The sequence below is a fragment of the Oryza sativa genome, chromosome 7, assembly GCF_034140825.1.
Source record: "Oryza sativa Japonica Group chromosome 7, ASM3414082v1".
Lineage (NCBI taxonomy): Eukaryota > Viridiplantae > Streptophyta > Magnoliopsida > Poales > Poaceae > Oryza > Oryza sativa.
The window spans coordinates 11847104-11863814 of NC_089041.1; the positions used below are offsets into that span (position 1 = coordinate 11847104).

Sequence of the window (16711 nt, forward strand, 5' to 3'; positions counted from 1 at the left end):
ATCTCCTCCCTTTCCGCCGCGCCGTCGCCGTAGTGCCGCCGCGCCGCCATTCCCGTGCTGCCGCGCCGCCATTCCCGTGCCGCCGCGCCGCCGTTCCCGTGCCCCCGCGCGCCGTCGTCGCCGCCGCCGCCGCCGTCCGTGAGCCGCTGTTTTCCCCCTCTTTCTTTTGTCGCCGCGCCGCTCGGGTAGGAGGGAGAGCCGAGAGAGAAAGAGAGAAGCCGGGAGAGAAAGAGAGAAGCCGGGAGGGAGAAGAGAAAGAAAAGAAAAGAACAGAAAGAAAGGAAAAGAAAAGAAAGAAAAGAAAAGAAAAGAAAGAAAAGAAAAGAGAGAGAGAGGGGGAAAAGAAAAGGGAAAAATTTAGGGGGAAATTTACAATATTTACAAATATTAGAATTTAATTGTAGGATTAATGAAAATATAGTTAGATAAACTCTTACTAATTAAATACCTAAAATACTAGCATTTAAATATAGGATTAATGAAAATATAATTGGATAAATTCCTATAGATTATAGATAACTTTTAGTACTCTCCATAAGAAATCAATTCGCGGTATTAATTTAGATGTAATTAATAATTAAACAAATGTATGAATTCTCGTAAATTATTGTGGATTATTTCTGGGAAATCTCTATAAATAATCGATCAACGGTAGCGATTCGGATTTAATTACTAGGGTGTTAGCCGTGTATTATATTTAATCATAGACTAAATTAAGTCGTATAATATTATAAGATAATTTTAGGATTCCGTCCGACATTTGGCTCACGATAAGAAATTTCTAACCTAATATATGGATATAATGCTAGGGTAGATTAAATTAAAAACATACGACAACAAAATATTGTAACCGCAAAATAATTTAAACCAAAATTTGGGGTTTGCCATAGTTCGCGGATAGTAAAATTAATAAAAAGGAATTGACTTTCGCGTTCGACTTCCATTTGGATTTACTTGGATTTTTATTTGAATTCTAACCGAATTCAAATCAATTTTCGCACGTAACTATAGAGACCGAGGGAGCCGCGGATCCAGGTGAAGGCCAAGACCCGCAAGACCTCGAGCAAGGCAAGTCATCACTATTCCTTGAACATGTTGATCCTAATTGCGAAATTGTTTTGTTTACAAATAAAATTGCATGCAATGATGAACATCCTACTTGTGATTATGCCATGCCTTGATTATTGTTTACCCTTAAAATCCTTGTACCCATGATTACGTATGAGTCCCTAGTCAATTATGACAATTGCTTAGAAATGCTATTCTAGAATCATGCATACTCATATTTATCAAATGCTATATGCTTGGGCAATTACCTTTGGGAAGGTAATTGAGATGCGGCATGTGGAGACATGAGCGCCACATTGCCATGATGTTGATGACATGATTTGTGAAAGGAGAAATAAAATTAAACAACTGTTTTCGACTGGGGCGGACGGAGGATTTGGGTGGTATCTGGAAAAGGCTAGTACCGTCCCCGGTCAATTAAGGACCGAGCCATGAAGTTAAGCATGAAACGACCCCCGTACAACCGTACTTCTCGAATGGGTATAGACCTAGCGGATTAGATAGCCGAGCGGAGGCAGTATCCCTGCATAGATGGTTCACCCCTGAGTGAGGCAGGTGCGCTACAATGGGACAGCCGTTGAGGTAGGGCCGAGAGGCGTGCCCTACATCGGTTTCGCCATTGGTAGGACTGCCATGAGTGTGTGAGAGAGAGAACTTAACTTGAACCATAATTTAATATGCGTGTGAGACTTCTCTTTCCCGGGAGCGCCAGAACTCCTCTCACTGCTAGAAACATGGACGCCTAGAGTGCATGAGGATTTAAGTTCATGGAGCGGGTACTGCCAATGCGAGGTTATCGAAAAGCTTTGCCGTGACGCGTCTCATGTGTTGGGACGAGGCTCATGTGTTGGGCAGTCGCGGAGTGCGGGTAAAGTGTACATCCACTGCAGTGTGAGTAAACCAAATCTATTCAAATAGCCGTGCTCGCGGTTATTGAGCACCGGGACATGTATTACACTTGGCTAGACTCTAAATTCTTAACTTGTGTGGGATGGGATATTGCATGATGATTTTTATGCTGATGGAGCCACTTCCTGAGAGGTGGGAAGGTGGACATCCTCAGAAAACCATGACGAATCAATGGCGGGAAGCTATCCTTGGGATCACAATGGATGGTGGACAGAACCGTCGTTGTTTAAATACAAACTCTGGTACTAAAAGTTGAACAGTCAATGCTAGGTCTTAGGCTTGTGAAAAGAATTACAAAACTTGCTTTGCGCAAAAGAACTATGGCCATCCTTTGAACTCCCCCTTTCATATGCATTGTTGCTGTGGTGGCTTGCTGAGTACGGTTGGTACTCACCCTTGCAAATATAAAATTTATCAGAAGCGGGAGATGAAGCCTCGGAGGATCCTTATGCCTACTATCAGGAGGGAGATGAAGACGATGGCGTCCAGTAGGTCTTAGTACGGTCGTTGCCTGTGGCAATGGCATGCCGCTGCCTGAATTCCGCTGCCTTATCTATTTCTGCTTTTGGATGTATTCCGGACCTCTCGGTCCGATGATTTAAGACTATGCCTGCGGGCCTATGATGTAATAATTCGTATTAGATACTCGTGTATGTGCACTTGATATTCCAGCTATGAATTCGTGAGTACCAAACTACTTGATCCAGGGAAATGGTACTGTTTACACGATTGATTCCTGTTATAAAAACGGGGGTCCACAATCCCCCAGTCGCCCTCTACGTTTCCCCTCAAGTCCCGAGCCCCGCCGTCACCCGTAGCGCCGCCGTCGCCGTTTCAGCCGCGCCGCACCACCGCTAGCGTTGCCGTCTCCGCCGTTTGCCGCCACCGCCGAGTTCGCTAGGTGGAGGAGCACCCCGTCCACCCCATCGCAGCCGCCGAAGCCCGCCGGAGAGCCGCCGTCGAGCTCGTCGTCGGTCGTCGTTCGTCGTCGTCCGTCATAGTTCTTTGCACCGGTGTGTTCGTGTCGTCGTCCTCTTCGCGTTGGTGTCCTCGGAAAGCCCAACCGAGCCCTCTAGCTCCGGCGACCTTGTGGTTCAGTGCCATGGCTGCGATGATGTCATCGATGACATCATAATTCCCTTTTATTTATAAAAGCTTTTCTGTATTAGATGAAAATCGGTTAAACTTAGAAAATTCATAACTAAATCATCGAAACTTGGATTCGAGTGGTTCAAGTTGCTAAATTCATATAAAATCGAGATCTACATGTTAAAAATTTCCACATGTACTGTTTATACATGTTTTTGTACTGTTTTGTTGATTTTGTCTTGCTTTAGTTTCCGATGTTCCGGAGGTGAGCGTTTTCGTTGAGGAAGGTTCAGAAGCGTTTGAAGAAGCTCAAGGCAAGTCACACAGATCCCAAACAACCCTTTGAGCATATTAAACCCGTTTAAAGCTAATGTTTTTTTTCAACTATGCATTATTTTCATATGTCATCGGGTGGTGAGCCTTTCCCATTTAATTATGGCCAACAATGACTTTATTTTCTTTTAGGTAATAAATTGATTAGCTCAAACCTTATATATTGGTTTGTTTAAGCTAAATGCTATATATATAATTGCTTAGCCACGCTTAGAAACATTTGCTCATTAATGTGATGGATTATACTACATAATTAATTATGGTTATATTTAATGGTAGCTCACGATGGTTAATCGTGTTATAAAAATTAATTGATAATTAAAACCTGATTAAAGGTGGGTTGTGAGCGCATGGTTTTGATGGTCGTGCTCATGACAATTAAGGACTGGTTCGCGAGCTACTGTTGTTAAACATTTACCGTGCCAACCACAAGCCGGCGTGGGCAACGGCTTTACCTTTTGAATAGCATAGCTCATTATGGGGTGCCTGACTGAGAAGCGGCGAGAAGTCCGTGGGGATCGCCGGGGAGTCCATGCCTCTAGTTGTAGAGGGGGTGATTATGATCCAGGAATGGTGCACTGTGGTGAGTTGTGTTGTGCGAGGGGTATTGTCACAGTTCCTTTCCGAGATATCGTGGTGGTATTGAGGCGCATGGTGACATGTTGTGGAGCTGTGTCTTGTGATTACAGTGGTACACCTCTGATCAGAGTAAAACTATTTGAATAGCCGTGCCCGCGGTTATGGGCGAGTTGGACAATGTTTTTCGTAATTAGTCTCACACTATTCATTGGTGGTAAACTGTGATAATTAATTTGACTTCTGGTTTCGAATGGTATATTCCTGGTATGGAGATTTGATTTGTACAACCGGGGTTGGTTGTTCAGATGAGGTTAGGCCTATGCAACACGGGTGTGTTGTATAGTGTTTATTTAATACTGCTTAGTTACTCAACTGTTTTATTATTCTCTCAAATGTTTACTAAATGTTGTTTATGCAAATAAGCTCTATTATGCCATCCTTTGTTATCCTGTGCACTTGCATATTTGCTGTGTGGCTTATATTCATTCATCAGAGGAGGAGTACTTCAGTGAAGGTAATGCTTTGGAGGATTAGGTTTTGTTCAGGTCAGGATGCTTGTGGAGTGGAGTCGCCATAGCAGTCTTTTGTTTTTATTTCTGCTGCGTAGAGTTTTATTCTTTTGAGAGAAACTATCCACCTCTATAATAATTTATTATTTTGTGAGTATTAATTAGCTGTTTGATAGTATTCTATTATCAATTTGTTATTATGTGTCTCGGCTGATTCCTGGACGAGGATTTAACATACATGTAAGCGTTTGGAATTTTGGATAGAAACTCCGGCGTGACAATGCCCCTGTGCCACCGCTGCCGCGCGCGCAGGCCGCCGCCGCCTCGGCGCGCGCCGCTGCCGCCTCCCCTCTCGGATCCGGCGGAGGGGAGGCTGCTGCCGCCACACGGCCGCCACCCTCACCACCACATGCCGCCCCACGCCGCCCGCCGCCCCAGACCCTGCAGAGAGCAAGAGATCGAGGAGAGGATGTGGTAGGAGGAGGAGGCGGGGAGGGGGAGGAAGGAGATGGGGAGATCGAGAGACTTCTCTGGGAGAGGAGATCAAGACTCGGCGTATGAGAGGTCTCTGTTTAATGAGAGGGGAGGAGAGAGGAAGGGGGAGGCGATAAGACCGATACTCGGCGCGCGGCTCGATCGGGGTGATTTTTTGGTCCCGGTTGATACAAACAACCGGGACTAAAGATTCATTTTTTAGTCTCGGTTATTTATACCAACCGGGTCTAAAAATAATTAGGGTCTGACTCGGCCCGGCAACTTCTTGAACCAGGATTAAAAATGATCTTAACCGGGACTAAAGATCAATTTTTTTTAACCGGGACTAAAAATGATCTTTTAGTCTCAGTTTCTATTCGAATCGGGACTATTGTGGTTTTGGGCAACCGATAATAGATGGTTTCCCTAGTAGTGATGCTTATTAAAGGTTAGCAAAGTGCGCCTCCAGTTATATATTTGTTAAAAGGGCTCCAAGTCTTGTATTCCTGCACCTGTGCATCCCATTCGGCCGCAGGTATGTGAATGGTGTTTCACTAACGGTGACAAACGTGATTTATTGCAATTATATATTAATGCCTTGTAGCTTAATTACACACCAAAAGTCCCACATTTATGTGCTACATGACGGTACATACATTTGGGTTCGCGTCACTGAAGTCCTCTGGCACATGATGTGGATAGTACCCATACATTGCAGGATAATTACCAGCGGCGTATATGTTCTGCTGCGGATATTGATAATACTGATGACACGGATACGGATATGCCGGGTAGTAGTAGTAGCTGTAGCAGAGGCTGTTCATGGCCATCTTCTCACTCTCCGGCGGCGCAACCGCGACAACTGATCTCGGGAGAGCAACTCTGAACAGGTGATCCTTCGTGCTGTGGCTCTCTTCCGCGACGCCATTGTAGCTTGCGTCGTCCTCCGTTAGGGGCTTCAGGTCATCAGCTTCGCCTCCTTCGTTCTTCTCATCTGGTTCTTCCTTCTTCTCCTTCTCTTCCGGCTCTTCTTTCTGATCCTTCATCTGATCTGCTTCCTCCCCTTCCTTCTTCTCCTGCGCATCGTCTGATGGTGATGGGTCTCCTCCTTGCTTTGTCTCCTCCTCCTCGGCCGGCTCAGTACTTCCGGCTACCTTTGGAGGCTCGTTGTCATCGTCGACCTTTGGCGGAGACTCAGATGGTGGGGGCAGCGGATGCTGTGGTTCTGCCCTGAAAATGGCGGCTCTCCTTCCTGTCCACTTGTGGATGAGCCCTACTAGGGTTGCTGGCTCAACCTTTCCTCTCACCATCACCTGGGACGATTTCATATGCGGCGTAACTTCCTCCACTCCTGACCAATGCAAGAAGTTCGATCACAATTGTGCAGTCAAAACATGCGCTGTTATCTCTGTTTCATCTAAATTGCAATTATTTAAATTGGCAAAGCTACTGCTTGCTTAACAGTTAAGATGTACAGTACATATACTACTACGGAGTACCTTTAATCTTGAGTATCCTCCGTTTGATCTCCTCGCAGCATGCCTCACAGTGCAGGTCTATCCTCATCACCACTACCATTTCCTGGCATTCAATCATTTCTCCGAATTTTACTACAAGCTAGCACGGGTAAAATTTCGGACTTACCGGTGGGTCCTGGCAGGAACAAATTGCATCGATCTAGCCAAATATTTTGAATTTGTTTGAAAATTGGTTCAAATTAATTCATCGAAAATATGTTTAGATTTCTAATTTTGTATGATGTTTCCAAAATTTTAGATTAAAAGTTACATTCCGAAATGTAAAACCTTATATCGAATGCTAATTACCTGACTAGTTATTAGAATATTTATTTGGGTAATGGATTTTCATCCTTGAGAGGATATCCCCTCGTTGTTTACATCTCGTTGTTTACATGTCATCTAAATATTTATTAATTTTTTTTAAAAAATAACAACATAGATTAATATGAAATATATCATTACATAAACATACAAAAGCAAATTCAACTCCTATAAGTTGTAAAAAAAAAATTAAACTGAAAATAGTTATCGTACATTCGCAGATATATTTGTTATTTTTATTACAATTTGTAGAAGATGAATTTTTTTTATAAATATTTAGGTGACGTGCATGAATAGCGGGGATATCCCCTCGTTGGACGAAATCAGTTTCCCTATTTATTTGCAGCAGTAACGGGAGGTTACAATTACCATGTCCTCTTCTGACATCTCTTTGCCCATGTCCTGCTCTGCAGCATCTTTCTTCGCCGTCTCAGAACTCCTCTTCTCCGGTGACAGCGGTGGCTTCAGGTTGGCCGACGGCAACGAGCTCAAAAGCAGGGCCTTCTTCCCGGTCCTCCTGTCCAAGACCTCCACAATCCCAGCCGGGTCCACCGCTGCCTTGGGGCCCCTCACGATCACCGTGTTGGTCCGGCAATCCACGGTCACCTCCTCCACACCTTCACCGACGACGACGACACAACAAACACCATACATGCATGAGCGTACGTAATCAAATGATTCAGCAAATCAAACAGCAAGTATATATATATGTTGAAAGGAAAGAATGCCTAATTTAATTAATTACCATCAAGACGCTGCACCGAGCGGCGCAGCTTCCGGGCGCAGCCGTCGCAGTGCACCGGCACGCTGATCACCGCCTCCGCCACCTCACCGCTCTTCTTCTTGTCTTCTCCATCACCTCCGCCGTCGTTAGCGCCGCCACCGGAACCACCCGCTGGCGTCGCCGGCATCCACGACCTCCACTGCATGCATCGATAGATCGCCGGTGACAAATGCATGCTTGCTGCAAAATTAATTACTAGCCAATTCAAGCCGTGCGTGCGTATACCTTGGCCATGGAGACCCGTGCGTCGTCTGTGGTCGCTGATCGACCAGCCGCTTGGACAGATAGAGACGAACTCGACCGGCGGGAGGAGAGCAAATGAAGGCGCGCGTCGATTTATGGGAGAGGAGTACGTAGGAGGGGAAGCGCGCGGCGACGTGGAGCGGGCTGGGCGCGCCACGCTAGCTGGGGTGTATGAGCTGCGCGGCGCGGGTTGGGGTTCTGGGGTCTGGGGGCGGGATGGATGGCATATTGGCATGCGTGTATGCTTGGCTGGAAACCACAGGGTAGGTAGGCGGGCAATGCGGCGGCCTCGAGCGGCTGGTTTTGCCGCCACTTGAACTATGTAATGTACTTTACTGTCTATGCGACAAACGGCTGAAAAAATTTGATGTTTTTGTCCGTCGATCCACACACGTGTCTCCAATCCCTCCACTACCTGTGGATCGCGCAAAAATTTTCACGGGCATAGTGCGCTCACAAATCTGAGGATCACAATATTGTGGGCTTTGTATGTTTTGTGGCCCACCGCCCACAGCCCTGAAGGAAAATAGTCCAAGATATTTTCTCCATGAAAAAGCCCACAACCGTAAGAAGAAACCCATTTTGTTTGAGGTCAGTTCTGAGTATAGCCTGAAAACACACAAAATTTCAAGTACTCCAACAAAGCACACCAGCAATATATATAGAATGATTTGTAAAAAAAGGCCCACATGTCGTAGGAGAAAAATGACCGGAAATCGGTAGGATGCTACACGAGTGAGGAATTGCGCTGAAGCTCACCCGGGATTAAGGAATCGACAGCGGTGGCCGGCGGACGGAGTTGAACAAGAAGAGCTCGATCTCTTTAACGACGATGTCTCGGCTCGATTCCTTCGGTGATCTTGCTCCTAGGGTCTTGGCAACAATCATGGCACAGTGGCTCGGTCTGAGATGGCATGGGTCGACGGGAACGGCGACGCAATCCACGGCAACACTCTAGACACCGAGGGCGACGATGAGCTTAGCACCAGGTGTTCGACCCATGGAAAATTAAGAACAAAGGACATGAACGAGTTAGGCATGGTGTCTAAGATTACGTTCCAGTGATAGAATGTCGCGAAGCTCATCAGAAAAGATTTGCGACGAATCAAACACCTTCGGCTAAGAGAAAAGAGGAGGATGTTCTTTGAGATTCCGAGGGAGTTTTCTCTAGGTTCTTCCTTGGAAGTGAGCAGAGTTAGCTGGTGAAGTGGTTGACCAAATAGTGGTTGTTGTGCTGGCAAGGGAGAGAGGTGGCATGATATGGCATGGACATGATTTTTATGAGTTGAAAAGCTATGTCCTAACATGCACTTCACCCATGTTTAGGAAGAGAGGTTGCCTAGTGGCCCCATGTAGATGTTTCCTATAAGAGTGAAGAGGTATGGTGAAGTTTTGGGTGTAATTTGGACATAACTCTCTCTCTCTCTCTACTTCTCTTTTGTTAAATAGAATTTAGGATTCAAAGAGGTGACTCACCAAGGTTTTATGGCTGATGAGTCGATGACAAGTGGGTCCATGTAGATACATTCTAAGTGTATGAGAGAGGTAGAGTAGTAGTAGTTTAGGTGTGATTTGTATTTCTATCTCCCTCCCTCTCACCTTTTGAGAAATAAAAGAAAAATATGTTGAGAGATGAGCAGATGATGTGTTGGCTGTGGTTGTATGACACATGGGTCCCATAAGAACATGGTCCCACATGTAAGAGATAGATGTAGAAGGAGAGATCTAGAAGCTCTAAATTTTTTAAGTGTTGAAACTATTCAACATGTGGTTTCAACCCCTCTTCTCTCTTTCATTTAATTAAAATTTTGGGTGAGACAAGGATTTTTTATAGATCAATGTACCAAGTTCCACAATTTAATTACCTTTTGGTTTACCATGGTAGTTTAGTAAAGTTGACTAGTTAAACTATTGACTGCAGTCAAGAATACTGTTTATACATCTTGTGGTACTCATTCCATGTATGGGGTTTCTCTTCGAATTAGATTAAGCCATTGCACCTTATGGTAGAGTACAACATTTTTAACATTCTGACCAAGTGATTTAGCTAGATGAGTTATGATTAAATTTGGGTGAAGGTGCAAAGTAGGCTAAGTGATATGCTCTTTTTCATATTCGAATAGCCGTGCCCGCGGTTATTAGGCGGTTAACTAGCTCCCCGTGATTAGTCCCACTATAATAATATGACTTAATGAACTGGTGTAGTTCAGGTTGTTTGGTTGGGCCTGTTGCAACGAAGATTTAGCGTTGGACAACAATGATTTAATACTGCTTAATTATATATTGTTTTACTTATTCAAAATATGATTTATAAATGCTGCTTTTAGTGCAAATATCCAATGAGCCATTCCTTTGTGAATATCTTGCATCATACCTTCCTGTTGGTATGACTTTTTGAATACGGTGGTTGGTACTCAGTTTTGCTTTATTTTTCCCCACGCCAGAGGCAGATATTGGCTCAGATGGTGAGTTTTTTAGGATTGAGCTTGTTCCAGGCATCGAGGATGCCTGTGGTTTATGGAGGAAGCTATGCTTTTGGTCGTGAAGATTAAGTTTAGATTTATTTGTTTTTCCACTCCCATCAACGGCAGCGGAATCCGCCAATCGTATAGGCGAAAACACCAGTCGGCGGCGATGGCGTCGACCGGTGGTGAAGACAAAGACGCCCATCAACGGCGGCGGAATCCGCCAACCATATGGGCGAAAACACCAGTTGGCGGCGATGGCGGCGATCGGTGGTGAAGACAATGTTGCCATCAACAACGGTGGCAGAGTACACCAACCATGGAGACAACGACGCTCATCAGTGGCGGTGGCTCCAGCAGTATATGTAAAGAGACAAAAACAATCTCTAATTAGCATCAAGAAAATTAATCTTGTCGATGTATGTCTGCATATATATGAATGCATATATGAAGCATGCATATATTTTTGATCGGCCGATTGATCTTCTGTAGCATGAACAGTACACGCATCGACACATTCACATCACCAGACCAATCCATATGCTCCTGCCGTGCGCACGTACGGACCGCAAAACCGAGTTTGGATCAAATCCAAGTCGGCGGCTTCGGACGATGGGAAACGGACTAGGGCGACGAGGTGCCACAGCCGCGTTCATGCGTGGTCACAGCCCAGAAAAATCCAATGCCACAAATATGTCAGCACCGGTAATATATGCATGTAATTAAGCAGATAGATCAATCTGTTAAAATCAGAAAATTAATTCTATATATATATATATGTGCATGGTGCATGCATGATTAATTAAATTAATGATGCGTGTGTTGATCGCCGGATCAACTCATGCATGTAATTTTCTCCTGGTAAAGCTCTAGGCGGCTGCTCTCGTGCCCTGTGGTAGCCACGAGAGCGCCGACGATCCGTCGGCGCTGCTTCGGCGTTTGACTTGTGCATGAATAAAACCTCTATGTACGAGGGCGCCGCCAATAGCTGCACTGTGATCTCGGCCAACTAGCACAGGAAGAGCAAGAAAACACCAGAAAAGCAAATCACAATTAAAAATTAATCTGATAGAAGCTAGATTGGAACGACCAACCCGATTGAAGATTTAGGCCATTGAAATCAGTAAGATTGATCTCGACGTTTCTTCTTGAAGTTGAATCCATCGCACTTCTCGATAGAAAACTCGACGCACCCCTACCTAGCGCGCCAACTGTCGAAACAAGGGCAATAATAAAAGGGGGTAGCGCACGAGACCTAAAAGTGGATGGATGCGGAGACAAAGGATTTAGACAGGTTCAGGCCCTCTCAATGAGAGGTAATACCCTACTCCTGTTTGGGGATTTGAATCCGCCGGGTGTGTATTGATCTGACGATCTGGTTGTGTGTCATGCCCCCTTGAGGGCCTCCTGCCCACCTTATATAGGATGGGGGGCAGGATTACAAGATAGAAGCCTTAATCAATACGGTATCAGTTTCCTAAATCTACTTTACAATCTTATCAAATCAGGACTTTAGGCCGTTCCATAATATACAGGGAAACGTAATACCTAAGTCATGATCCGTTACATATTTCATAGATATAAGTTATCCCCTATAACCAGTCGGATAACCATGCCGTGTGGGTATGGTGTACCCATAATCTCCACACATGTATATGCATACATGCATACATGTACTGCCAACCACTACAGTACACTTGCATGCATCGATCAATATACCACACATATGCATGCTACACACAAGCACGCATACACATATGCACGCTACAGTACACCACCGTACTGTAGCACCATATATACTCCTGTTCTAATTTCTTCCAATCCTCTTCACGAACACCGACGTTTGCACGCATATGTTATGAAGCCCGTTGCGAAGATCTCTCCCACACGATATCCATCCACTGTATGCCATCTCGTATCCAACTTCGTCACCTGGTATCCTTGACCGTCTGGACCTCAACTCCTCCCTTAGTTTAGTCCCGACCCCCACCGTTTACCGAAGTTGACCTCCAAGAATCCTAACTCTAGTCATCTTCTCACATGGTATCCCGACCGCACTAGACCTCTGCTCCTCCCTGAGCATAGTCCCGGTCCTCACCATTGACCAAGGCTGACCTCAAGTCACCTGCAAACAATCAGATAAAACAACCGTTCCTGGACACAGATATCACAACCTGACCCACATTAGTCACACGCACTCACACCAACATCCACACATCCTTTCAAACCAATTCACTGATTAAATTATTTGTAAAGCCAATTGTTCATCACAAATATTAATCATGACAATGATTTCACAATCTCCCCCTTGATGAACACATTAGCAGCATCATCAAAATGCAATTTTGTGTTTTTGAAAAATAAAAACAAAAATCACAAAAGTGAAAAAGAAAAACTCTCCCCTTTATAAAAGAAAGAATTTCTCCCAGCAAATTGCAATCAAAGCACAAAATCGACTATTTTTAAAATCAAAATACAATTCAATTCTCCCCCTTTCAAGAAGCATGCATTTTGTATATTTCTCCCCCTTTGACAATGATTTCATCAAGAATTCAAAAGAGAAATAATAACCAATAAAGCACCAATGCAATTATGTCATGATTGCCACTTGGAATAACCATTTTTTATTTTTTATTTTTCTCATTTTTTTCGAGAGCTTTGAAATGTACCAAAAGCATTTCATGATCATGAGTTGCAAGACAAGGGAGATAAATTCAAAAGCATTTCATGATCATGAGTTGCAAGACAAGGGAGATAAATTCATCAGCTAGTTAACAAGCATGCACTATAGTATAAACATGAATCAAATATATTACAATGAAGTAATAAGGATTCATGATTTCAAATGATTTATAATGCAATATATTCACAAGCACATAGGTTGAAAAATAAACACTATACATATATACCTATTGCATTTATCACTCTTTCTCAAATTAGCTTTAGCACAAAACAATCAAGAGATTTTTTTTAACTTTTATTTGAGCCTTTTTGCTCACTTTTTTTTCTCTCAATTATTCCGGGTACGTCCTCGTCGTCAAGACTGTTTCCAAGGATTTGGCACCCATTATTTTTGCTCACATCGAATACGTCCTTGTCGTCAAGACTGTTTCTATGGATTCGGTATTCATTTTTTTCATATTTTTTTTATTCTCTTTGCACAATGAGCAAATAAAAACTATTTGAGGAATAACAATTCAATAAAGCATATACATAAGCATTTATAAATCAAACCATATGCTAGCATCAATATTGCATATTTTCTTAATTCAAGTAAGACAATTAGTGTTATGCATCATCTCACTTAAAAGCAATATCTAATCCTCATATAAAGACTAAAATGCATACAAGCTAACATAGCAACAAATATACCTCAATTATTTTGCTAGTATGCACAAGAATATACTAGAGGTATAAAACAAAGCTATTCTTTTTCTTATTTTTATTTGTTTTCAGAATTAGAGAAAATGCATAAAAATAAACATGAATGCATGAAAAAGTATTAACTCCCTCTCAAATTAACCTCCAATTCTCCCCGAAGAAAAATCAAGAAGAAATCAAAGATTTTGAAAAAGACATCCAATTGCCCACGATATCACCAAGGTTCTCATGAATTGACATTCATCCACTTGTATTAATCAAAACTAGTACCTCAAACACTAGCACTTGAAAAACTAATAAACGAGAGAATAGAACAAAATTATGTCAATTCACAATTACCATGATATTACCTTGAAAAGCAATCGCCGTCTCAACATTGAACGCATATGGGGAGTATGCCGCCAATATACCTACGAACAAGAAGATATCGAGGCCTCCGTGTTGGGGTTAGAAATAAGAAATTTTGGAATCCAACAATGAGTCACACGACTAATAGAACCAGTAGGTACATATGCACTAACAAAATCAGAACCAGACTTACCTGAAAACTTTCCTTGTCATTTCACAAAAGTCCAATTTGAATTACGCGCAAAATCACCCCGAGACCGGTCTGACCGTCGCTGTCCCTGCGGTCTGACCGGGCCTGGCTGCCGGTCTGACCGCCGGTTTACCTGCAGTCTAACGCTGGCCGGTCTGACCGACTGATCAGTGTCAGTATAACCGTGTTCCTCGAACCAAAAGCTGATTTTTGCTACCGTCATTTCGCAAAAGCAATTTCTCTTTCTTTTTTCTGTTTACGGGCAAGTCTAAAACAAAAACCAACCAAATGTCCATTTTTTCCAAAAAAAGAGCAAGTATATTTTTCATGATGATTAGAAGCACAAGTTGATACAGACGGTATAACATCACAAGTCACAACAGAAGGTTTTGCATGCACAACATTGGTTTTAGAAGATGATGCACTCAAAGTAGACATGATGCCAGCAGATTTAAATACAGTGTTCTTAGTTTCAGGTTTAATCAAAATTTCACCACTTCTAGCACCAGCACCTAAAACAACAGGAGGATGTCTAGTATGATGAGCATAAGAATTAAAACCTAAACCACGATTGTTTGTGCTAACCTTAGATTGATCAAGAATCATGTTGAGGTTCTTTTGACCATCGGAAAACTTTTCCAAAGAACTTTTCAAATAAGAAACTTCTTTTGTCAAATTTTCACAATTTTCACAATCAACCAAAACACCTTTGTTTTGCGACACTTAGAACAAGAAAGCACTTCATCAGATTTCACAATGTTTTCCATATGCTCAACATGTCCTAAAGCATCTTTCAATTTCATCTCATTCAAAAAAAACACTTTGAGCAATTTTGTGAAATCAAAACATCCTCATTTTGTTTAGCCCTATTTGCACATGAAGCATTGAACAAAGAACTTGCACAAAAAGCAACTTTGTATTTTCTCAAAGCATTCTTTGTCAAAATCAACTCATCAACAACACGAGTATGCAAAGCAAATCCAAGAGCAAAAGAAGACTCCAATTTTTTAGATTTTTCAATCTCATATTCCAATTTCAAGCAATTAACAGAATTGGCATCTCGTAAAACATTAATTTCAGAAAATAAAACTTCACAAGATTTACATTCATCATCATTAGGAATCAAATATTTTAATCTATCAATTTCAGCATTTAGAATCTCAATAGCGTGATCCTTCTCATGAAGCATATTAGAACATGTTTGAAGTTTCACAGCAAATTTGAAAGCAACATGTTCTAATTGATCATAACTAAGCTTTTCTTCACTATCACTATCAGATTCATCCACATTAGAACTTGCATTACGAGCAATAAAAGCTAGATCAACAACTTGCTTACCTTTGCTCTCATCTTCATCCACCGATTTATCAAAAGCTCTTATGAATTCTTGGATTAGCCTCTGCATGCAATTCTTCTTCTTCTCCTTCGTGACCTTCTTCTTATCCACGTCATCTTCCTTGACTCTACCATTGTCGTCCTTCTTGCCTCTCCCAAGCTTAGGACAATGCGAACGTATGTGACCAACCACTCCACACTCGAAGCAATGATTTGGTCCACCTCTTTTCCTGTACATAACATTATTCATAGCTCGATAAAACTTGTTAGTAACCAAAACCAAGACCTCCTCCTCGAACTGTTCGAGTTGCTCATCAGACATGGAATTAATTAAAGCTAGAATAGAAGACTTCGATGAAGAAGCACCAACATCCAAAGAAGTCGAGGAAGAAACCAAAGCACTAGACTTAGAGTCGACTTTACGAGAAAGAATATTCATCTCATGTGTTTTGAGTTTTGTGTAAAGTGAATCCAAAGTCAAAGTATACATATCAACAGACTCCTGAATTGATGAAACTTTCATCTCCCAAATACACATGTCAAGACCATTCAAAAAGTGACGAGAAACCTCAGACTGTGCGTAATTTCTGTCATCAGCAGAATCAACCGATTTAAGATCACTTAAAATTTTGTTGAATCTAGAAAGATAGTCATCCAAAACTTCTCCAGGTTTCATCTCAAACTTAATGTACTCCTTTTCAAAAAGATCACGACAAAATTCTTTAATACTTGAAGTTCCTTGATGAAATTTTTTCGAAGCGTTCCAAATCTCATGAGCGGTTTGAAGATGTGAAACACAATCAAAATCCGAACGAGAAATCCTACTCAAAAGAATATTGCGAGCTTTGCAATTATTTTCAAATTCAGTTTTTAAAGCAGCAGTATTGATTTGATCTGGAATCTCATAAGGATTAGAAACTTTCCTCTAGCTATCAAGATCCTCAGCCTGGATATAAGATTGCATCTTACTACACCAATAAGGAAAATATGTTCCATCGAAAACATGGGACTTAGTTGTAAACTTATTAGCCATGGCAAAAACTCAAGATCGATAAAGATAAAAAAGAGCAAACGTCGCTCTGATACCACTTGTAGGATCGAACACAAGTAAACAAGCCTACCAGAGGGGGGTGAATGGTAGGAAAAACCAAAAACCCAAAAAC

At 42.5% G+C, this 16711-nt stretch overlaps 1 protein-coding gene across 2 annotated transcripts; it reads right to left on the reverse strand.

Moving 5' to 3' along the window:
• Positions 1 to 5516: 5516 nt before the first annotated feature.
• On the reverse strand, positions 5517 to 7891 carry LOC4342974 (heavy metal-associated isoprenylated plant protein 7). 2 transcript variants are annotated; one of them, XM_015790067.3, is made up of 5 exons: positions 7812 to 7891; positions 7548 to 7725; positions 7172 to 7419; positions 6461 to 6542; positions 5517 to 6312 (listed from the first exon to the last, which is right to left on the reverse strand). In XM_015790067.3, the coding sequence occupies exons 1-5, from the start codon at positions 7818 to 7820 to the stop codon at positions 5600 to 5602; spliced, it is 1230 nt and encodes a 409-aa protein (XP_015645553.1). In that variant the 5' UTR covers positions 7821 to 7891; the 3' UTR covers positions 5517 to 5599. The 2 variants fall into 2 exon arrangements, with proteins under 2 accessions (XP_015645553.1, XP_025882476.1); XM_026026691.2 differs by having other exon boundaries at positions 6461 to 6578.
• Between the last annotated feature and the right edge of the window lie 8820 nt (positions 7892 to 16711).

Excerpts from the sequence above, each read along its gene's own strand:
- LOC4342974 (XM_026026691.2), bottom strand. Across the intron at positions 7,420-7,547 it reads CTCGGTGCAGCGTCTTGATG|GTGTGGAGGAGGTGACCGTG; the intron begins GTAATTAATTAA and ends TCGTCGGTGAAG. Across the intron at positions 6,579-7,171 it reads AGATGTCAGAAGAGGACATG|CTTGTAGTAAAATTCGGAGA; the intron begins GTAATTGTAACC and ends TACCCGTGCTAG.